Source organism: Chrysoperla carnea, chromosome 2, assembly GCF_905475395.1.
Source record: "Chrysoperla carnea chromosome 2, inChrCarn1.1, whole genome shotgun sequence".
Taxonomy (NCBI): Eukaryota; Metazoa; Arthropoda; class Insecta; order Neuroptera; family Chrysopidae; genus Chrysoperla; species Chrysoperla carnea.
The window spans coordinates 43,456,226-43,479,852 of NC_058338.1; the positions used below are offsets into that span (position 1 = coordinate 43,456,226).

Below are 23,627 nucleotides of genomic sequence, written 5' to 3' on the forward strand. Positions count from 1 at the left end.
TAAAAGTGTCAAACGCAGTTAACTTTTCTATGGTTAATTTTAAACTTCCTGCAAAAACATTACGATGAGAGGTTATGTTAACGTATTTTTTTGATTTAAAATTTAAAACATTTTATTATTTATTGTGTATGACAGTTAAAGTTTACAAAGTACTTTTTTTTAAGTAATGTTTTATTCTGAACGTTTATCAGGAACGTATTTTTTTATTATTTAAACAATATTATGGAATCATTTGTTTATGGATACTTGGAACCGAGAAATGCTCCCAATCCTACAAGTTTTATTAAGGTTATTTTCATTTTTCTATTTAATATTTCATTAATTCTATGTAATCCAAGGAAATAGGCATATAATTGAAAAGATTTTGATACAGGCTAAAAATTTAGCAATAATCCACCATTAAATATCAAACAAATAACGCGCGATTAATTCACCATAACCCAAAGCCATGAAATATCTCGAAAACTGTTATTTTTTTACAACAAATGCTATTAAGTAATTTCTAAAATCGTTTTTGACGAATTCTGTTGAAATCGGCGAGGTATAACGAAAAATACGACTTAATATTTCGGAGATATGGTGTTTAAATAAATTTTGAATGAAAATTGTTTATCAAAACTTTAATTTCCCTTTCCTAATTTGTTTTCGATTTATTTCTATTTCAATATTACTTTATAGCTTTTCATCTAATCGAAATTATAATCCAAACTGAATATATCCAGAAAAATATCTGTACCTCGCGATTTTTCAGAGCTGTTTACTTCACGAATGGCCCCTTCTATCGAAAATATATCCGAGTCTCTTATTTATAAAATTGTCTTTTATTACCGAACGGTTTATGACCAAAAGCACATCGTTTTCGGGATATTTAAAAAAAAAAACCTACGAAATTAAAAGCGCGCCAACAAACTTCAAGTGAGCTTTTACAGAATATTTTATACAATAACTTTGAACGGTGTGGTGTTGGGCGTTTCTAAATTTTAGTTTAAGTTTCTAAAATGGGCGTTTCTAAATTTTAACCCCGTGTCTTAATTTTTTGGATTGTATAATTAATTATGTAGTTAGTTAATTTTGTAGTTTATTTTAGATCCCTAGGACGAGTGGACCTACTAAAAGTTACGCTACTTTTTGAGTTCATTAACGAATTTTTTATGATTTGGAAAGCAATTGTTAATTATTAAAGCACCCAAATGAGTGTTTTTGTTATATTATCAAGGCATCAACCCAGAATAATTGATTAGAGAACATAATCTTGCACTTAAGAGCGGTATTGTTTTTAGTCCATTTATTTGAATCAAAAGTGTGGTGGATAAAGGTCGATTACGCTTTCTGAGGCTTCAAAATTTGATCTTAAAGATAGATTCTTATAGAACTCTACAAGATAAAATAAAAACTAAGAATAAATTTTTCAATATATATAATTTTAGTTTTCAATATTGCATTTAAGAGTTTTATAGTTATCCGTGGTCAATTTTTATCCATTTACAAGCAGCAATCGATTTTCCAACTCTTTTGGCCTAGCGACAATATCTCAAGTCAGTTGGGCGGCCATATTTAGTGTACAACGATAACAAATTAAAAATTATGTACTATTACATAAGTGCTAATATCTTATTGAACAACTCTGTATATTATCCAACCGTCTTGATTATTACAGTCAGCAGGCAAGTTCCCATAAGAACGTATTTCAATTATAGAACTATACTCAACGATATAAATATTTATTTCATTTACAGAATCCAACCAATTATCTCGTACCAGACGTATCAATATTCGATTCATCAACGTCAAATCTACCTAGAAAGAATAAAGAAAATTTCCCACCCGAAGTTGCTTTGAAAAATCAGGTATCTTTCAAGTCACCATTAACAGATCGTTTAAACAATTCTCAAAAATTCTTTGATATAAAAACTCCCATTAATGTTGATAATCACACAAAAACACATCCACCAGAACATTTCTTAAATAAGGAATTGGATTTAAGCTATTGCAGTCCTAAAAAGCAACCTTCACCTAATACAAGAAATAGAGGGGTAATTGTGAATAAAAATCCTAAATCTTATTCTGATTGGATAAATCACGTAAACAGCATTCAAAAAGAAAAAATAAATGAAGAAATTAAGGAACCAGAGCCTACAATTTCTGATTTATATGAAGTAATTAAAAACCAAAACAATCAGTTGAAAAATTTACAAAAACAAGTAGAAATTTTATTGGACCATAATAATAAAAATTCATCGCAGCGTGCAATTGAATATCAACAATGTCCGTGCAAATGCTCATGTTCTAAGTCTAATCAAGATACAAATTCACAAAATGCCAAATCAAATCCGGTACAAGTTTCAATAGGTATTATGACAAGTTTTGAAATTAATGTTAATTCCAATGATACTAATTCAAAAAATGATAGTCCAAAAAATTTTGAAGTAACTAAAAAACGTTCTGATATTGAATACACTGCGACACCTGTTCAAAATAAACGTGAATCTAATCCCTCCTATAATTTTGGGGCTCTGTCTCATTTATCAAATACCATTGCTGAAGGATATAGTCGGTGTAAGGATTATTCTCTAAGTGAGATTCCAGAAATACCAGAACCACTTGAAGATTCCATTTATTCTTCGAATAATAGTATTCATGTTGACATTCAAGAATTTGCTGAAAGTTCTGATGAAGAGTAAGTTTTATTCATAAAATGTTTTTCTTATATGGAAACTTTCAAATTTATTATATCATTACTTACATTTTTCAGGGAAAATGACGATGCTGATATAGAAAATATCGATGAATATAATGATAGTGCGGAAGCGTACAATAATGTAGTCGTAAGTATCGATAATAATTGTTTTTATTTTGTGGCGAGATTGCAGGGTAAATAGTCAGGTTAATATGCCACAATTTTCGATAAATCGGAAAGGTTTTCAAGCTTTAGTTCTTGATTTTACAACTTTTTTATCGCCTCATTTGGTTCCTTTTACTATTTAAAGGCTACTGTTATATATTTTTGAACAATTATTGTTTTATTCAATAACATAAACCAAGATGATTCGATAATTTTCTCAACAGCCTTAACTATGTGAATTTTTAATGTAAAAAAGAAATTTAAAAAAGTGTTTTCGGAGTTTGTGTGACACATTTTGCTATCCGAATAAAATTTAAGATCAGTTTAAAATCTAGAAATGAAATTAAAAATTCTTTATAGTTCTTTAGATGCTATCTTGCCAATCAGCAATATACGCACTAAAATTATTTCACATAAATAATGCCCGTTAACACCAAACGAATACTCCTGAGACAGTATATTTGATCAAATAAAAATAATCGGGTAGATTCACTCAAACTGCGGCTGTAAAATATTACTACCTATAAATTTTTAACAAGGTAGAAAAAGTGAACAAATACACTCTCCGATACAAAAACTTAATGTGTTTTACCTCCAGGAATTAAATGAGCAAAATAGTTTATATCATTAATTTATTTCATATCTTAATATAGGAACAAGTACAAAATATTTTAAAGCAATCTCCTAGAGAAAATAAGGATAATCAACCGTCTGAAAATATGCTTCGTGTTGATTTCCCAAACAATTTACAAGACCTAGGAATTAGTTTTGTTAACTTGAATTTAACAACGTAAGTATTAAATACAATTAAACAAAGCTTTCATTAAAAAATAAATCTTTTTCCCGTTGTTTTACCAACGATGAAAAATTATTAGGATTCACGATTCACCGACATATTTTATTTTAGAGATTCGCTTGTAATGAATAAAAAGCGAAATGATCTGAGTGTAGAAGTAAATCAGTTAGTAATGAAATATTTACGAGATGATCAACTTAGTTTTTTGGTGACAAAAAATCAAAAAATACAAAAATTACCGAATCATGGTAAAAATCAATTTCAGAGACAAAATATGTTTTCAAGCCCATTGAATGGAAACGAAGTATCGTTCGCCACTGTAAAGCATATGCAAAAATATCGATTATGGAATCATTCTAATGGTAAGTTTAATGCATTTCACATTTGTTCTATCTAGAGTGACCTTGGCTTCATATAATGTATTTGCAAGGCTTGGTTCAATTCCAGTTTCCAATTTGTTTTTATTTTTATTAAAAATAAAATCACTTCAATGGTTGCCCGTTACACTTTTACAACAGTAGATTTTTTTGAAGTAGATTTTATGACTTTTTCGTAAACTTTGGAAGTTGTGATTCTAACTTGGAGCATGTTGGTTTGCCGCATTTATTTAACTTTAGGATGTTCTTATATTGGTGACCTAAATTCCGACGACTTTTATTATTTTCAAAAAATAAGTTTTAATGTCGTCATCTGATCACAATCACTTTATCGGTATGTAAAAATGAGGTGTCTCATGAATCTTTCATGTATCTCATGAGAAATGGACGTGTGAAGATTTTCTTTCAAAATTAATATTAACTTTCTGTAGCTTAAATATTTAACAATTTAATTTGCAAACATGGGTTCTCAAATGAAATCCATGCTAGAATAAGTGAAAACAAACAATTGACTGAGTTAATTGTTGAAATACCATGCATAGTCAGTGTTGATTTCTTTATCACATTACACATACAAACATGTGACACATACATAACTGATAATCAAGTATAGTACATATTATAAAATTTCTGCCTAATTGGCGCCCTCAAGGGTAAACAGTGATGTTTACGAAAAAATGTTTCCAACAAAAGTTGTTTAATTTTTGATAAGGAACATTTTTTACATTTAAACTTTTTTTATATCTCTAACGGTTTACAAGATGGGTCCTACGGACCCAAGACCCAATTGACCTATGATGCTCATTTGCGAACTTGACCTCACTTTTTACGTCCTGAGTAAAACATTCCGGACAACCGGAAATGGACTAATTAGGTGATTTTATGAACACCTATCACAAAATTTTTTTCCTAGCATCATTATTTTTAAGCGTTATAAACTTGGGACGAAACTTAATATACTATGTATATTTCATATATACATGGTATAAAAACGTAAGGTATGCTACCACGATAGGCTATATTCAATAGTTAGTAACCAGCTTATATGGAAAGAAGTGGAAGGAAATGGCTCGTGTATCAAGCACGTCTTACTTATTCCTTACATCATCCAAGTATTTGTAAAATTTTTCATTTTTTGTATTAAAAACATAACTTTTAATTTTAGATCAAGTTGCTTGTAATATTCAACAAATGATACGTACTGAAGAGTGCCGACCTGGGAATAAATATTCAAGTCAAAGTAAAATACTGGATATTACTGCTTTAAAACAACAACCTAAGTTATTATAAATCAATTTTTATTTTATTGTTTTTTTTTTATAAATAAATAAAAAAATTTTTTCCATTCTTCTACAATTTTCTTTATTTTTATACAAAATTATATCAAGTTGATTGGAGAAAATAAATTAATCCGAAAGAAAGGTATGACTGACTCAAATAATATATTTTTCTGCACTTGTTTCAATTGTTTTGCTAGTTGTACGTAAGGTTTTCTGTTCACATTCATTATGTTCATATAAGAGCCAAAACTAATTAAATTAGTTAATGCGGAATGTTATTCACGATGAAGTAATACATACAGCCCTAAGCACGAAAGTACTCCATACTGAAAACAAAAAATTTTGCTAATTAATTTACTTATTACGTTAAAATAACTGAGTTGCAGACTAAAAAAGTAATTAGCAACTTTAACATTATTCTTAATCAGAAATTATATAATCAATTAATCAAAAATTCTAGTTTTCGTTAAGAAAAACAACATTAAGATTAATTATTGGCTATTTATTTTGTAACTTTTAACATTTATGTGGATAAACAAGAAATTTTTTGCAAAATTTTCTGGCTATCATAAGAACCCTGTCTGAAGTCGGAGGCCAGGACGAAGGACTATTGGTGGTATAGGGAGAGAAAGCGAGGACACAAAGCACGTATTAAAAGGATAATTATGCAAAAATTTCTAGTTAAGTATAAATTAAAATGATTACAATTTAAAAAAATGCCTCATATATCATTAGTGTTCTAATGTTGAATAAACTCCATGCTTTTATCCCATCTGGCAACTTATTTTAAAAAAAATATATAAACTGACTAATAGTCGTACATTCAGTTATGTTTCTGAATAGTGCAAGCGATGGCTGACCGAGCGAGTTTTAAAAAAATTATATATTGAGTCAACGCTTCAAAAAAAAAACGGAAAATATATATTAGAACTCATGCTAACGCCTGCACTAGATTCGTACCTTTACTCCAAACAAGGCAAAGTAACAAAATGTTGCAATGTAATTTATTTTTACAATAAAAACTATTAATCAATATTTTCTATACATGGGAGTAGTTAAAAAAGTACCAGAACAGCCCGAAAAAAAATTATTATACAACAAATTTCAAACAGTTCAACGTCTTGAAGTACTCGTATTACTACCTATTAACTGGCAGTAGCTCATGAGCTAGTAACACCTGAATGTCTTAGCCAGTCAAAAACGTGATTGGCATACGTAGTGGATCAGACCAGAAGCATATTTTTCCATGATTTCAAATCCCTTGAGTGATACTAGTGGTCTTTAGCCTCACCAACCTCAAAGTTATAGAAAATTATACTTGACGCCGCACCAGAGTGGCTTTGTAGTAAGCCACACTGGTCTCAGATTTTGAACAGTACCACTCGGGGAATTGGAAGTCATATGGAAAATTCTGGTTCTGATTTGATCTACAACATGTCAATGCCAGGTTTTGACAGCCTTCAGATATTACTAACTCGCGAGCTACAAGAGATAAGAGAGAGACTTAAGAAAAACATAGAAATTAAATTAGAATTCTTCTTGCTTCTACGTACAGTGAAATTACATTTTGACTCTACGTTATTTAATAATTATTGAGCTCTCATGGTAGATTTAAGAGTTCAAAAATATCCCTACGTGCATAATATCAAAATTAGAAGGTTCTATGCCTGTCCATTGTTTATTACACATGTTTCAATAATTCAACTCATTAAAGACTCAAATTTGAATTCCATTCTGAAACAATTTTTTCCCCGAGAATTTTCATAATTGAATTTGTGGAACACACCATTTTCATTAAAAAAAAAAAAAAAAAAAAAACGCGACTATAATGTATCTCAAGTCCTTTATCGTAAAAATTTTTTGATTATTGCTTAATTTTCCATCAGTACTAATTTTTTAAGAATAATTAATTAGTTTGTATAAATTTATTCCAATTTGAAAAAATCACTAACATATTAAATTAGTTAATGCGGAAATAAGTGTCGAAAGTATTACATCCGGCATTTGATAGAATTGTTAAAATATGTGCAATAAACAAAATTATTAAAAGTTTTTCGAGTTTACCATTATGAGAGGGTTATTGCATAACCTTCTTGTTTCTTTTTGTTTTTATTTTGGTTATTAATTTACCTTTAATTTAGGATACTCGTTCATATAGATTGTCACCATTCCAACATAAGGTAAAAATCCTCTTGCTCTTCCTACTACATCCTTATTTGTTAACCATAATTGACCAGGCGCATACAGCCCCCGATCATCAACACTGTTGTTGTCACCTTTTGTTAAAAATTTGGTGGTACCATTTTCTCTATAAATAAAAAAATTATTGCTTTAATTCAATATTCAAATATTTTCTGAAAAGATCCATCATCTAGATGTATTCGATGATTATTCTATTTTGTTCCGAAATAGTTACTTGACTATTATTAACAACCGTACACAATCGAGTCTCTAATGTAAGTCGTATTTACAAAGAAGCACGTAAATTCAAATTAATTTGACTCAACTAACTCATCGGGAGTACACGCTGGGCATAGGATTGTGTAAAAATACTATTATCGTTTGGTTTAATAATAGATAATTATAATAATTTAAGAGAATTGAAAAAAATACACTCGAGCCCGAACTTGGATTCATGTCAAGCGCCCTACCAATTAGGCTATTCGAGTTCTAGACACGAATGCAATTTTTTCAACTAAATGAATTTTTTAATTTGTTTATCCACTTATTTATTATTATTACTTATTGTTGTTGTTTACTTATAATTATGCATACGATATTTACATCATGGTCTATTCGATTATTTTTGATGTAATATGCTACATATAGGCGTAAACTAAATATTGACAAATTTCTTGTCTAGTAATCTTAATTAAAGAAAATTGAAAAAAAATAAATAAATTGTATTTACTTTTCATGTAATTTAAGTACTCTATGTACAATTGGAATATCACGTCCATCCACTTTAAATACAACTATTTCTCCAACTCGAATTGGCTCTTGCTCTGGTGAATAGTTTGTTAAAAATAAAAGATCACCTCTGTGAAATGCCGGTTCCATACTCCCTGATAATACAACTACAATTGGCGATTCACTACCGGTAATTACCATTAGACCTTTCCATATCATTAACGCCGATGACACTATCATACCAAAACTTAACATTTGGTATAAAAACTATAAGAATTTTATAATAAGGACTTTTGTTCATATTTAATTTTTGAAATGTATGTTGACTTGTTACCTGTCTTTTATTCATCCTTTTTACATCATCAAATAAACTATCCATATTTATTTATTTATTAAATTTAACTATTTAACAGTAGTATTTTGATTTATGAATTAATCCAGATAAAACTAAAATAAATTTACGATATTACACATTCAATACCACGTCAGTATTTTATAAATACATAGATAAACGTAAATACGTGGTTAATATTTTAACCACTGAAACACACAGCAGTTAGCGACACGCTGTATGCAGATTATTTGTTCCTAATTTCATTGCAGTTGAAGTTTTCAAAATACCCTATTAAAAAGTATGAAAAGCGCATGATGCTTTATTAATTTTTAAACCTTTATATATAAAAGGGTATTATAAATTAAAAATTTAAAATCCTTTATGGTTTGTTACGGTTAAAAATATTGATTATAAAAAACGTTCATAAAAAAAATAAAATAAAGTAACGTTTTATTTTCCGATTATTCTGCATACAGAAACATAATTGTGCGTAAAGTAATTTATAAATTCGAGGCTACTTTTGCTTAGGTTCGACAGTACAAAAGCGTTAAAAGATTACGAATACGGATGTCTCTGCGATTTTTACGAGCGTCTTAACAATACATACAACTTTAAACGCCATAATACATGGATCCATAATACAACTGGATCTTAAACAACGTTTTGCTTAAGAACGTCAAGTCCCGATCTAAGGAAGAATAAATAATAAAGAACAATTTTTTTCGTCTCATGTTTGTTAGTTATGAATCAGAGTGAGATTTTAATTTAACCTCAAAACTTATATCGTTTGAATAATTTTCCTCGATTAAATTTCTTAATCGAGTTTCAAGCATATGCCTACTTAAAGTCACCCTGTATGTAAAGCTAAATCGGGCCCTGCAGAACGTTATAGGCAATATTCATGTTATGGCTGTAATGTAAACGTCAATTGAAAGTCAATTACCGTCATTTTTAACGCACACATAAATAAATAAGTTATCATCCACATGTGTACCTAGCATTAGAATAAATTGTTGAAAACAGGCTTGTTTACACCACAAAAAGCGTTGCTACAAACTATGATAGCTATGTTAGCGTGCGATAAGGAATTTGAGAAAATGTATTACGAATAAGTAGGTCGCTGTGTTACCGACTAAATTTGGGAATTTTCTATTGATAACTCTTAAACCTTAGATCATATATTTTAAATAGATAAGCCCAGTGTATACCAAGTATATATATTTTGGCGTCACAGAATAGATTAACAAAGATGAAAATACAATATTCAAACAGCTGACCATGAAGGTTATAAAGAAGGAGAACGATCGCTATGTACTAAAGCATTAGCGTACCTGTCCCTGAAAATTTGTAGAATTTGTAGATCATTTTCAGCCACCAGCCGCGCTGTCGTCGGTAAGTAGTATATTAGCGCACAACAGCCCGCATACAGCCCGCATTTAATGATACAACTTAGCGATCCCAGCGCCTCACTTATTTTTTCAAAATATTGGGAACAATATTTTCTATTGCGATCGTTCTCCTTCTTTATAACCTTCATGCAGCTGACGGAGAAACACCATTTTGGAGGCCTGGTATTCAATGCGCATGATCGTATAACCGGAATCAGCTGTTTCAATGATGTGTTTATATTTCAAATTCACATGTGCTTAAAATAAATAAATAAAATTTTATTTTGTTTTAACGTTCAAACGAGTAATATTGTTTGATAATTTTGTGTTAATTATGTGAAAAAAAATTTTAAAAATGGTAAAATGGTAATTTGTTTAAAATATACTGTTTTAACTTTATTTAAAAGTGGTATAATCTTATTTTAAATACGCGCCAGGATATTATGTTGTATATTAAGACATGCGTATTATGACCAGGCCTCGACATTTACTACCCTTGTCAATCTACATTGAGACGTGGTTCTCACTCTGTTGGCAATTCCAGTAGTGAATTTTCAAAGATTATGACCATGCCTCAACATTTACTATCCTTGTCAATCTACTTTGAGACATGGTTCTCACTCTGTTGGCAATTCCAGTAGTGAATTTTCAATATCTTAAACTAACTATCACCTCCATCGCATACAACCATAGGTATGCAAAAATTTTACTTTTTCACTCCTTAAAATGTTTCAAGTGGGAAAATAATTTAAATGTTAAAAAAAATGACCTTGATAAGAAGGGATTCGAACCCATGACACTTGTTAAGAACAAAAGTTAATTTTAAAACGATATGTTAAGTGCAAAGTCATATTTATAGCCTCTTTTAGATGTCGCCCCATATTTCTAAATCACAAGATCTAAAAGTTAGAGGACCGAATGGGGGGTTACACAATTTTTCAGCTTTTGGAGCTTCGTTTATGGCGCCGACCGTTTGTCTGACGATAAAAGTAACTTGAACTACTCTTTTTAACCACCGAACCAAAAAGAATGGGTGTTATAAGTTTGACCGCTGTGTGTGTGAGTGTATATGTGTCTGTCTGTCTGTGGCATCGTAGCGCCTAAACGGATACACCCCTTTTTGTATTTTTGTTTCTTTGAAAGGTAAATTAATGGAGAGAATCATGATCCTCAAATTCGGTTTAGTCATGATCCTGAAATTCGGTTCAGTTTGGTAAAGGCTCTTAGCAAAAAGGTAATTTAAGTGCTCTTAGATAAGTTTCAAGTGCAAGCTTAGAGTTCCACACCCAAAAAATTTGTCGGTTTTTTTTTTTTAAATTTTGTATATCCATTGATCCAAGGTCAATTTTCAAATTCAACGATATATTTAGAAGGGGTTTAAAACATTTCAAACACAGACGGGTGTGGCGAAATTATTAGGGTTCCATTTTTTGCCATTTGGCAACGGAACCCTAAAAAATAGTAATTCTCGTAATTCAACCTGTAGAAATCACTAACATTCATTCTACACCTGTGGATATTTGATCATTCATAACTTCTATGCTTCCAATAACCACCGGTATATTTAATGAAGCTAATTAAAAACCACGGGTCGATATATGTCTTTATAAATTTTCTTGGGCTTCTTAAATATCATACGTTAACGTTTTATTAAGACTAGTTCTAAACCTCGGTTTAAAAAGAAAATGCAAGCGTCTGTTCTAGTTACCATCATAGAAATATTATTGTATATCTCGAAAAATTATTGTATTGTTTGATTATATAGGTATTGTTATATCATGCGCAGTTAAAAATAATACATATGAGCTTTCGTTTCGAGACTGCTTGCTTTCTATGTAAATGTAAAATGTAAATGACAGTAAAGCACATAAAAGACTTGAGTTAAACAAACGGCCTCATAAATGTAATACATCAATAAAATAAATAAACAAATTATGGAAGACCATCAGTTTTTAATTATTATTCAGTACGTTACCATGTCAATATAGTGTGATTTTATTACTCATTATTTATTTGGTGTAAATAAAAGTAACGATTAATTTAAGTACCTAAACCATATTTCTCATGGTAATAATTATTATAAGGCAAAAAATCTTTTTTTAATAAAGCTAAAAAAATTATAGTTAAATTATTTTTAATTGTAGTTTATTTTTTATAATGTTATTCAAGATTTAAGATAATCAAAAAATGATAAATGACCATTTTTTTAATAAAATAAAATGTTTAATATATAAAGAAAATAAATATCTTTTTTTAATAACATAAAAACTAAATAAATTTCAAGAAATATATCATTAATTAATAATAAAACTAATTATAATTAAAATAATAAATAAAATAAAAATATTTTTAACATTAAACCAAGGTAACTTATTACTAATCAAATATGCATGTAGTTTAAAACATATTTAGCATAAAAAATTATGAAATTTTTAGTTTTTAAAGAAAAAAACAATGGCAGAAAATGAAAATGGGAACATACGAGCTTTATCAAGCAGTACTGAAGATTTAAGTGAATATACAGATGCTGATGAAAGTATATCGTCAGCACCAACCGAATTTCTTGCAGAGGTAAATATAGAATGTTAAAACTAAATTAATAATTTATTTAACGAAAATTTGTTTTGCTTTTAGTTTCTTTCAGCAGTAATGATGAAAGATTACAAAACAGCTTTAAAATATTGCCATTTAAGTAAGTTTTTTTTAATATTCGAATCATTTTTTTAATATGGTGTAAATTATTGGTTGTAGTCTGTTGAAAAAATAACGGTATGATGGAATATTTATCTGAATATAATTTAATATGCAGAAATAATTAAACTTATTTTAGGCTATTAAAGGCAAAAAAGTTGTCGTAAAAAACCTATTCTGCCTCAAAATAGACTGATTATCCGCGTTTTTTAATTTTAAATTGAAAAAATTGTATAATTTCGGTAAAAAATTAATTTTTGTTTATTTTAATAAAATAGAAAATACCATTCTAATTAAATTAAATCCTAAAATAGTAGGTACAACCCCCAACCTATTATAAATTAATTTTCCATTAAAAAAAAAAAAAAATGTTCTAGGCGGTATTAGATTGATAAGAGTTGTTTCGACTCGGAAAATTTATAAATTTTCCAATTTTTACTTTCGACTTATGATACATTTTATTAATAAAATTATTTTTTTGATATTTATTTATTTTATTTTTACAATATTTTTAATTTGCAACTAGTTTCAGATCATTTTGATCATTCATCAGTCATTTATTAATATTTAAAAAATAAATACAATGTAAGATTCCTTCCATAAAAATAATGAACCTCATGTTCATATAAAGAATTTTTTTCTTATTTTGTAGAAGGAAATGAAAAAATGGGATTTGACCAAATCCAATAAAATAATTTTATACTTTTTTTAAATCCCTTCCATTATTAAGTGAAATTTACTAATATCTACTGATTATCATTGGCTATTGGTTATCGAATGATAGTCAGTGAATGAATAAATTTATCAATTTTTGCTATACCCGTATCTCCCAAATTAGGCCTCAGATCCAAATTTGGAAAATAATTTTGTTGTTGCTCTTGATCAGCTTATTTTGGTAAGCCGGGTTTCTGCAGTCAATAACAGAACACGTTGTATATCAAATATACTCTTATGTATTTATCAAATTTATGTTCTTTCTGCATACACTTTTTACACGTTTAAGTAATGTATGCAAAAGAAAAAAAACTAAAGTACCTAAAATAAAAATCTCGGGGGGTGAAAAGTTGTTATACAATTACTCATGAGTACCTAATTTAGATACTACTACAGTAGTTACTAAACATGTAAATATTCAACCTTTTAGTATTAAAGTCTGACTAAGTTTCAGAATTTGAAAAAATAAATTAATTTTATATTACTTTTACAGTAGAAATTATACATAAATTCATTATATTCTGTTTTAGTTCTTCAATATGAGCCAAACAACAGTACAGCCAAAGAATTTTATCCTTTAATTGTAACAAAATTGAGAATAGGTAAGTTATCATGCCAATAAAAATATTAAAAACTAATATATCTAAAGCTAAGAATACTCTCCATTAAATTACCTTTCAAACGAAACAACATTCTTTTTATTTAGAATCAACAAATAGCAGTGGGTCCAGTGGTGCTGATGATAACAATCTTGTTTATGAAATTGAAAATAAAAATAGCAAAGATTCAGATGCAGCTAGTACCGATGATGATAGTGATTCTGAATCGGAGGATGATGATGAAGACGATGAAGAAGAAGAACCACAGGGCATATCATCCATATCTGGAGATCGACATAGTGATGGAACTACTGCAAGTTATTCAAGCTTAGAAGATGATGATGCAATTGAAGCCCATAATTTATCAAATTCTAATAAATACGGAAATGTGGATAATGCTGACTATGGAAATGGAAATGCAAAAATAGGTAAAATATTATTTTTCAGTTACATTAAATTTGTAAGAAATTTGAAATTTTAATAGAGAGTTCACACACAAAGCGTTCGAAATCGTGGGACACGAGATTGACAACTGTATGAATTTATGACTTATTCAATCATAATTTCGTGGAGTTTCGAGGACAGTTCTTTTGCTTGTTGTCTATCGCTCGGTGCAAGCCCCTTTGTTTGGGAATTCACCATAAGCGTACCTTTGAACAATACTTAGTACTTGCAATTGCAGTAAAGAGATATTATACTAAAAATAATACTAAAAATATAATAAAGAATGCAACAAATTGATTTTTTAAAATATAGAGTGTGATTGGTAAAATACAATCGGAAACTTTAATGCTTCTTCTTCAATCAATGAATACGGACTTGGACTGCATGTTAACATTCAATTAAAATTATATGCAATTAAGGTATATCAAAATGATAGCATATAGTGCAAAGGTATTACGATTTTTCGTCGAAATAGATGCCCAAGCTTTTGATATCATAAATGAAATGCAACTAATCCACCAGCGAGTTAGGGTCAGCCCCGGCACTCACTAAGTTTTGTCTAAAAACATGTTCATGATACATAATTGTAGCCACGCCCACGATCGAGCTAAAATGTTATTACGAATGCTACCTAGACGGATTATATAACCCGATAAGAACCCTTATTCTAAGTATATATGTATAGTATGGTTATCGGTAGTATAATAAATGTATATAACTGATGATGACCTATGCATGGGTATGATATTAGAGAGTAACATACAAACATACAAACATACATGCATACATACAGGTGAAGCTAATATAAGCGTGCTAATTATGTACGTTTTTTTTCCGTCTAAAATAAATAGCACAGCGTAAAATGAAATCCTTCAAAGAATAACTTCATTAAAATTCCTTTTAATTTAGAATTTATGCATCATTAAATGCGTATAAATTTTGCCAAGTTCTAATAGAATCACCCTAAAGAAACATTTTGATGACTCAAAATTTTTGAAATTCCCGAAAAAAGCCTTTTTGAAGGCAATGATCTGGTTATACATATTTTATTGAATCTTGGATAATCTAGAAAATTTTTTTTTGTTTTTGATCACACCTATACTAAATTTTCATTAAGCCGACTAACTGGGATCCTCAGGTAAACGAACAGCACATCGAAAATACTTCAATCAGTTTTATTCGATATCCAGAACGAAACATCGACAACTAACACAATTACACATCAACAGCCCGATAAACACAACCAAACAACACACAGTACCTACAAAACATGAAATTGTTTTAGTCTCAACGTAATCAACTATCGGATCGATGAGTTGAGAGTAAAGATTGCTTATGCCTGACAAATTATTCATCATTTTTCCAGTAATTATGTATTTTTAAAGTCGAATACGTCGATGAATCGTTAAATATCGATTGTTGACGAAACATCGGTTTCATTTGATGTATGGAAAGGTAAAGATTGATATTCCAGTGCATCGTTGTACAATAATGAGCACTTTTAAGTTGCATTTACCTAAAAAAAAGGAAAACAATAAAGGAGCCCGCATATTTGACATTGTATTTTTTGGCTTTTGGTTAAAATAAAAGTGGGTGGGTCCCCCTAAAGAAGAATAATTGTACCTTTGGCTCACATCTATGTAATTTCTTCGTAATCTTTGTAAGTCAATGTGACGCTCCTCTCAAATTAGTCTCTCTTTTAACCTTTCTCCACGGAGTCCTTAGTCCTGGTCTGCCTAATGGTTAATCCGGTCCTGTATATAAGAATAGTTAATGTTAAATACTTTAATTCAAAGCTGCTGAAAAGTATTTAAGAACTTAACAAATGCTCCCAAAGATAATGCGCCCGGGTGCTATGCACCCCTTGCACCCTCGGATATTTGGATTTAATATTTATTTAATTTAGTATTTATTTATTTATATTATTAATTAATATAGATATAGAAAAGATGGTTATTGCCTATTCATGGGCCGAAACAAAACATTTTAGAGCCCATTTGGATTTATGTTTGGGATGACAATATCATCCTGTATCTAAAGTTCCAAGCAATTTTAACTAAAAGTCATAGCTGGGGTTAAATGTGTGGGGTCCTTTTAAGGTAGTTTATGCACAAAATCACCTTTTTGTAGATTTCTTTAGATTTTTGTTTGCAGGGTGACAATAACGTTCAATAATAAAAAAATAAAAAAAAAATTTCTCAAAATTCAAGTTTAAATCATGTGGAACTTCACTTCCATACAAGGACCTAGTTTCTATTGTCAGGTCTAAATATGTATTTCAAATTATTTGCAAAAATACCTAATGCCAAAAAACCTAATAGGTTAAACAAATATCGAATGCCAAAATATTAAGTAACGCACATATCTCATGTCAAAAATATCTTAAAGCAAAATGAATTTCGAACAAAATAAGTCGATGATTATAAAGACTCCGCAGAAAAACACACACTTTTTAAAAAAAATTTACTAAATTTGCGTACAGGTCATTTTATGGTACTTGGGCCTTTTGAGCTCTACCTGTACACATTTTAAAGGTAAAGAAGTTAACTTGAAGATGTGCTTTCCTAATATTCTTTTAGAACGGAAATGTTTTCTTGCCTATAGGAATTTCAGGACTATTTGGAAAAGGAAACAGTGTTCAATACACGACCTAACGAACCTTTGCTAAACTGGATACTTTTGTAACATCATTTTTCTAAAGAATTTTACTAAAGACTCCGCCAAAATAAAAATTCTACCTCCAATCTATATCTACGTCAATCTACGTGTGGCTGGAAAGTTTGTACATACGGTATTTGTATACAGTTTGGCAACCATCTCGTTATACATTTAAAATATATGAAGTAAGAAGAGTTTTTATAGACGCTCTTATGTATGAGCAATGAAAGTAATTCTCATCACTTGTACTTCACTTGAAGTTGTATACGCTACACATATGATACAGCGCGCAACACATAGTATATTGCCTCTTTGTTTTATACATAAGAACGTCCATAAAAACTCTCCTTACTTCATTTATTTTAAATGGCTAACGAGTTGGTGGCCAAATTGTATGCATTTATTGTAATAAAAAGGACGCTAGCGTAAAAGTAAATGTATTTATTGACCATATTAGTAGCACCATGCCGAGTTATCTGTACATGTATGAACGTCCTTAGCTCAATAACTTAAAAATTTATTTTATTTTATTTTAGGAGTAATAAGTCCAGTTTTATCGGCCAAAAAAGCATGGGAAGTTACTGCTGAAAATGAGATCAAAAAGAAAATGGAACATGTAACACTCAATATGCATACTAGTTCAGACTCCGAATCCCCTACAGAACCCGTCAGTCAGCAATTAATTGAACAGTTGCGTAATCGTGTCATAAATTGTAAGAATAATTAAGTATGATTTTGTGTAAACCCAATATTTTTTCAATTGTTTCTTTCAATAAAACCAAATTATTTTTTATTGTTATACAAAGTTTCTATAAGCTCTAATAAAAGTATTTTAATTATTTCTATATTTTTATAGCTAATTTATTTAGCAATTTAATACATTATAAGAATATATTGTACAAAATTGGAATTTTATTTAATAGCATTATCCAAAACACTTCGCAAAGAAAAAAACGTTGGAAAGCCAAAACTTCCCTTTGTTTCAGTTCCAAAAAAATTGAAAATTGTTTAAAATTATTGAACCATTTTTATCCCCACGAATATTTATCTTAAAGGCTGTTATTTAATTTTCATATAAGACCTCTTTTGATATTTTTTTAATAACTGCATTTTACAGCCGAAAAACTCAATTTTACCATTTTCCAGTGATTGATTTTGGCGCCGAATCATTCAAAAAAAAAAAAAAAAAAAAAAAAACAGTAAAAATGGGCAAAAAGTATTTTTTACCTTACCTCTTTACCTCGACGAGCAAAAAGAGTCCAAAATTCGTGATCAGCAAACAAAATAACCCCATAGAAAAGTACTTAAAGCCATTCGCAAATCTACACTAATAGGCAGTTTCGTGTTCGAGCAATAAATTGATATATAAATAAAAATTATTTCCATAGTCGTTTCGCTCAAGCGGGCAAATTTTGAGTACTTTACATGTTTTTCAGAAAATTCGTTCTAACCTTAATATAGATAAAATTTTTAGTTTGTTATTCATATAATACTTGAATTTAGCCAATGGTCATGCCTACTCCACCGTCTGCCACAATAGCACATCAGTGGATTTATAACATTTACTCATCGTATCATTTATTTGTTGCCTTAAGGTATGCTTCAAGTGTGAGTTTAAGGTTCCATACTATTAATTTGTGGGGGTTTTTAAAATTTTGTATATATAAAATTTTGTATACAACTGAAATTTACAAAATTTAAAAATCCCCCGACAAATTTTTCGGCTACGGAACCCTAAACTCGCATTTAAAACATATCTAAGAACACTCTCTATTAAATTGCCCTTTTCCTTAAAAAGAGTTCTTTTTCCAAACTGAGTCGATTTAGAAGATCATCGCCAATTTTTAGTTTTTTCGTGTTCGGCGGAAAAGTCCCTTTCATCTGTCTGTCTGTAATCCCTATGTATGCTTGGATCTTTAACACTACGCAAAGGATTTTCATGCTATTTTTCTAATATATAGAGTGATTCAGGAGGATGGTGTTTTTATGTAGAATACATGCATAATATAGGGAATGTTCCATAGGAAATTGTAAATATAAAAAATGTTCCTTATACAAAAATTTACATCTTTGTTTGAAATTTGTTTCGTAAATATCACTGTTTACACGCGAGGGCGCAAATTATGTTATAACATGATATACTAAATATTATATGGGAATATCAGTTATGTACACATGTGGCTATCTAAGAGTGACTATCTTTCTTTACTTACATGACGTAAAAAACAAACGATTGCGTAATGAACACTGTTTATACCTACGTATTTCAAGAATATCCTCAGTCAATTGTTTGTTTTCACTTGTTTTAAGTAAAAATTGAAATGCAGTTGGATTCCAGGGACGAAATAAGAAAACAAAACAAACAAGATAAGTAATTTATTTTTCTATTATTTTTTTCTAGTGTAAATTTATGGTACATAAAATTGTAGCCATTTTTTAACCATAAAGAAGAAATTACATTCTAAAATAAATTAAAAGAAAGGAGGCATTTCCTCTTCATTCAAAATCTTCAATCTTCTTTGTCACTTGATTGCGAGAAGAAATGAAAAAATAATTTTTTTTTTCTAGTTTTAGTAGCCTTCAGTTTATCAAACATTTTAAAATTTTTTTACAATTTCTGAATACACTTGCACAAAAATAAAATTAGTCAATTAAAAAATATATATTATTAAAATAATAATTTAAGTTATGAATAATTAGAAACTAATAACAATAGAGAATTTTATAAAGAATAAACATAAATTTAACAAAAATATTTTGTTTTATATTATTATTAATAAATATTTTAAGTTGTTGATAAAACTTATTAATGTGTAGAACATTCTTAGATTATACGTTTTTTAAAGGCATTTACTTGGAAAATATTTGTTTTTTTCGATATAGTAAAATAAAATTTTATATTAAAAAAAATTTAAAAAATATATGAATTTTAGCTACTGACGATGGTTGCGTTGCAAATGAAATATCGATATTTAGCGAAACGTCTGTTGTACGTTTTTTAATTATACTTTTTAAATAAAATTTCTTAATATACAATATATTTTCGAGTATCGTGGGATTTAATTCAATAACTATGTCTCAACTCGAAGTCAAAAAAAAAAAACAGTATACATAATATTTAACATTAAAACAAATATTATCCAAGACAAAAATTGTATACAACTCAATTCTATTAACTTTTAACTTTTTCTAAAAAGGGCTAAAAATTGTGATTTATATTAGGGCTATAAAACTTTAAAAGAAATTGTAATGGATATATTACATAATATTCCACAATTTTCGTTAATGACAATCGAAGTGAAATTAGTAAAAAGTTTTTTTTTTTTTTTAAAGAACTATTAATATAAACTTCGAAATTATTTTTATTTCTAAAAATGAACAAATCATGTAAATGATTTGAATTCAATACAACTTATTGAATGCATATTAATTTTATTTATCATTTCAAAATCCTCTTCAAGTCGATTCCACAGATTACGATTTAATACTCAAGTTTACAAACTGTTATGTATCTACATAATTTTTGCACCAATATGTTTTTATTTTAATTGCGGTAAACTCGGTCTATTTCCCAAAACATAATTGAAACTGGAAAAATATAGGGGACATAATGCAGACGTGCGAAGAAAGTATAAAGAGCAATTATTTCATATGGGAAATTTAGGACACATAATATCGTGAATTCACTCCAGAGCAAGAGCAGTGAGCGGCATATTTTCCAATGGACTCTATGAAATTATCATTGAATGGTACAGATTTCACGCTCCAATCATATTTTCATATAGGATAGGTCATAAGAAAGTAGGTACTGTTTCGATTATGTAAGAACGTTCATAAGGATTTGAAGTTTTGACCTTCGCTGAAACTTTGAAGCTCTCTTTTCTTATTTAAGATGTCATTAATTAAAATTGTTTGTGACTTTTCCAGCAGGAAAAAGGAGTCCTACCAGTCAGGTGAACATGGAGAAAAATAAAGATATATTGGAAGATCATAATAATTGGTATAAGGTAATACCAATATCTACAAGGTAGCCTAATTTTTCTGTATATTTAGCCGATTGGCAGGAGCGGATTTTATCATTAGAAAGGTAAGAGAACAAAAGATGATTTTTTTAAATCTAATTATATAACATCGTGGAGGAGAGTTATATATAACTAGCGTGATGCCCACCTGCTTCGCTGGGTTTAAAAGTAAACATGGATAAAGGCCACCGAATTAGAGCTTCCACCTCTCTTGCTCTCACTTATCCCTTTATTATTATATTATTTCACGATTTTAAGGCTTGAAAAAAGAGTTTCGTTTGGAAAAAGTTGAATATGTACCAGTATTCTTGTTAATGTACTATACTAGTAGTCCTTGTGCTATATTGGCACGGGCTGATGTTAGTACAATCCTCTATGTTTGATCGCGAGCGTTTGCTGGGGCAAATAGGGGAAATGACAGTCCTGAGTCCATGTAAGTTAGTGATTCGAGAGGTTATTTACTTTTAAGTTATTTGGTTAATTAAATATCTCATATCTCCATGAGTAAAATATATAGTTTACTGGTAATAGGTATCGCATCCCTAATGTAGATTCTATGACGTACTGACGTAATTGAATCCCACTCGCATTAGATTTTAATAGTTGGCACTACTGTTTATTATATAATACGGTTTCGGTTACGATATGTAACTGCGAAAAAAGGTTTTTTTTTTAAGTTTTTAAAAATCATTTCTTTACCTTCCATTGAGAACCGCTAATTATGGTTTTGGTAATTTCTTTTATATATTGTACACAAAATCACTCCTTATATTTTCTCAACATTTTTAGATTATATACCCTTTCGTTAGAAATTTATTAAAATAGCTACTTTGATTTTTAATGCATTTTTTTTATAACATAGTTGCTTAAAATTATATTTTGTCCAAATGCATGAATTTCTTTATATTTATTACTTTTTTTTTCAATAATATATCTATAATAACTTCTTTCAAAAAATTTATTATGTAAAATTGAGATTTTCGTATCGTTGTGAAATACACTACAATATTCTTTTTTGAGAGAATTATGTGAAAAAGCGTGCTTTAATCTAATTATCTTTTTATTATTATTATTTTGTTATAAAACTTTTACGCTTACTCATTTTGAGAATTTTTTAGCTTTCGAATTATTAAATATTAAATGTAAAATTATTAAAATTTCTTTTATTTGTCAACATTTCTCATTATTAATGAAGGGTCGTATTATATTACTTAATGTTCTAGTAGGCAATAATAATAATAATTACAATGATTCTAACGGAAATCAAAAAATTTACAACAATTGTATACAAACAAGACTGTGAGTGAACGGGACAAGTAAGAATGATTCCTTTAAAAAAGGAGAAAATTTCAATAAAACTAAAAGGTCGGTTCACAAATACTTATTTTTTATTAATATTTCACTTTTATAAATTTAATTTTCTCCCCTCCGGACGGAAAGTGTCAACCAATTAGAAACAACTCCATCAAGCAAAAAAATAGTATACACACCACGGGAGCAAGTAAAGAATGTCTCAGATACTATTTTTCTCATGTACTATTTAATGCGCGCAAAGATTATAGAGAATACAAAATCGGAATGGCTTCTTCACTTCTTTGTTTTCCGTTGTTTATACCGATATCGCCGAAACAACGGAAAGCGACGACTTCACCATCGAGTCTGGCTACTTTTATTTAATATTTATTACGTTTAGTTTAATTAATAAAATTGGTTTGTTACTGAACAAAAATTTAAGTGGGCTACCTTATGACACAAAACACGCAGCAACTTTCGGCAAAACTTATTCCCGTGTTTTTTGAATACTTTAAATAATTTTGATCTCATGACCGTATTATGTTGAGTCGGTATATAAGTACTCTGGCTTATTCTAATCGAAATATTAGACTGCCAGATAGTGACAGAATAAAATGAACAATTTTTTACAATCTGCCAATGATTTGATTGTAAAAAAACATAACAAATTTTTACAATCTGTCATTCATTTGAATAAAAGACAAGATTGTTCCATACACTAAACATTTATTGGCAGACGAATTTGTTGTGTACAAACTTTAACATATCAATATTAGTTAAAAAAAAGTAATATTGTTATGTTTAAGTTTGTACACGAGAAAACTGTCTGCCAATAGATTTTTTGCGTGTTGAACAATCTGGCCTTTTATTCAAATGCATGACAGACTGTAAAAAGTAGTTCTATTTTTTTTTTTTTACGGTACAAAACTATTTATGTAAAATTGACTTTAAGAAATTCCTGGTCAAAATGGTCTGTAATAGAGTTAACGAATCGGCGCTCTGCTATACGGATCTATTGTTATTTATCAGTACAAATCATTGTAAATGGATAAACATAATCATGAGACGAAAACAAAAGAAAAATTAGTTACCAATTGAGAAGAAGTGTCTGTTTTTTTCAATACTGCTGAAAACATTACCGTTACTTATTTTATATTGTAACGCCTCATAGTGACTTTTTCGAAAAATTAATGTTATTTTTCAAAAAGTAGCACTTCTACTGTAAGCACTGTAAAACTCAGCAATTCGGAAACAATTTGAATGCACAAATAAATCAAGA

At 29.1% G+C, this 23,627-nt stretch overlaps 3 protein-coding genes across 4 annotated transcripts; 2 read left to right on the plus strand and 1 right to left on the minus strand.

Annotated features, from left to right (window-relative positions):
• Positions 1-78: 78 nt before the first annotated feature.
• LOC123292707 lies at positions 79-5,305 on the plus strand. The gene is made up of 6 exons (XM_044873421.1): positions 79-288; positions 1,737-2,677; positions 2,753-2,825; positions 3,496-3,632; positions 3,750-4,000; positions 5,181-5,305. The coding sequence occupies exons 1-6, from the start codon at positions 223-225 to the stop codon at positions 5,303-5,305; spliced, it is 1,593 nt and encodes a 530-aa protein (XP_044729356.1). The 5' UTR covers positions 79-222.
• A 90-nt stretch (positions 5,306-5,395) lies between these two features.
• LOC123291989 (signal peptidase complex catalytic subunit SEC11A) lies at positions 5,396-17,063 on the minus strand. Of its 2 annotated transcripts, XM_044872486.1 has the most exons (5): positions 17,053-17,063; positions 8,540-8,576; positions 8,207-8,472; positions 7,426-7,603; positions 5,396-5,621 (listed from the first exon to the last, which is right to left on the minus strand). In XM_044872486.1, the coding sequence occupies exons 1-5, from the start codon at positions 17,061-17,063 to the stop codon at positions 5,571-5,573; spliced, it is 543 nt and encodes a 180-aa protein (XP_044728421.1). In that variant the 3' UTR covers positions 5,396-5,570. The 2 variants fall into 2 exon arrangements, with proteins under 2 accessions (XP_044728421.1, XP_044728420.1); XM_044872485.1 differs by lacking the exon at positions 17,053-17,063 and having other exon boundaries at positions 5,399-5,621; positions 8,540-8,727.
• LOC123291988 (probable ATP-dependent RNA helicase ddx52) lies at positions 12,270-17,806 on the plus strand. The gene is made up of 6 exons (XM_044872484.1): positions 12,270-12,292; positions 12,364-12,498; positions 12,562-12,619; positions 13,863-13,934; positions 14,039-14,359; positions 17,570-17,806. The coding sequence occupies exons 2-6, from the start codon at positions 12,382-12,384 to the stop codon at positions 17,758-17,760; spliced, it is 759 nt and encodes a 252-aa protein (XP_044728419.1). The 5' UTR covers positions 12,270-12,292; positions 12,364-12,381; the 3' UTR covers positions 17,761-17,806.
• Positions 17,807-23,627: the final 5,821 nt, after the last annotated feature.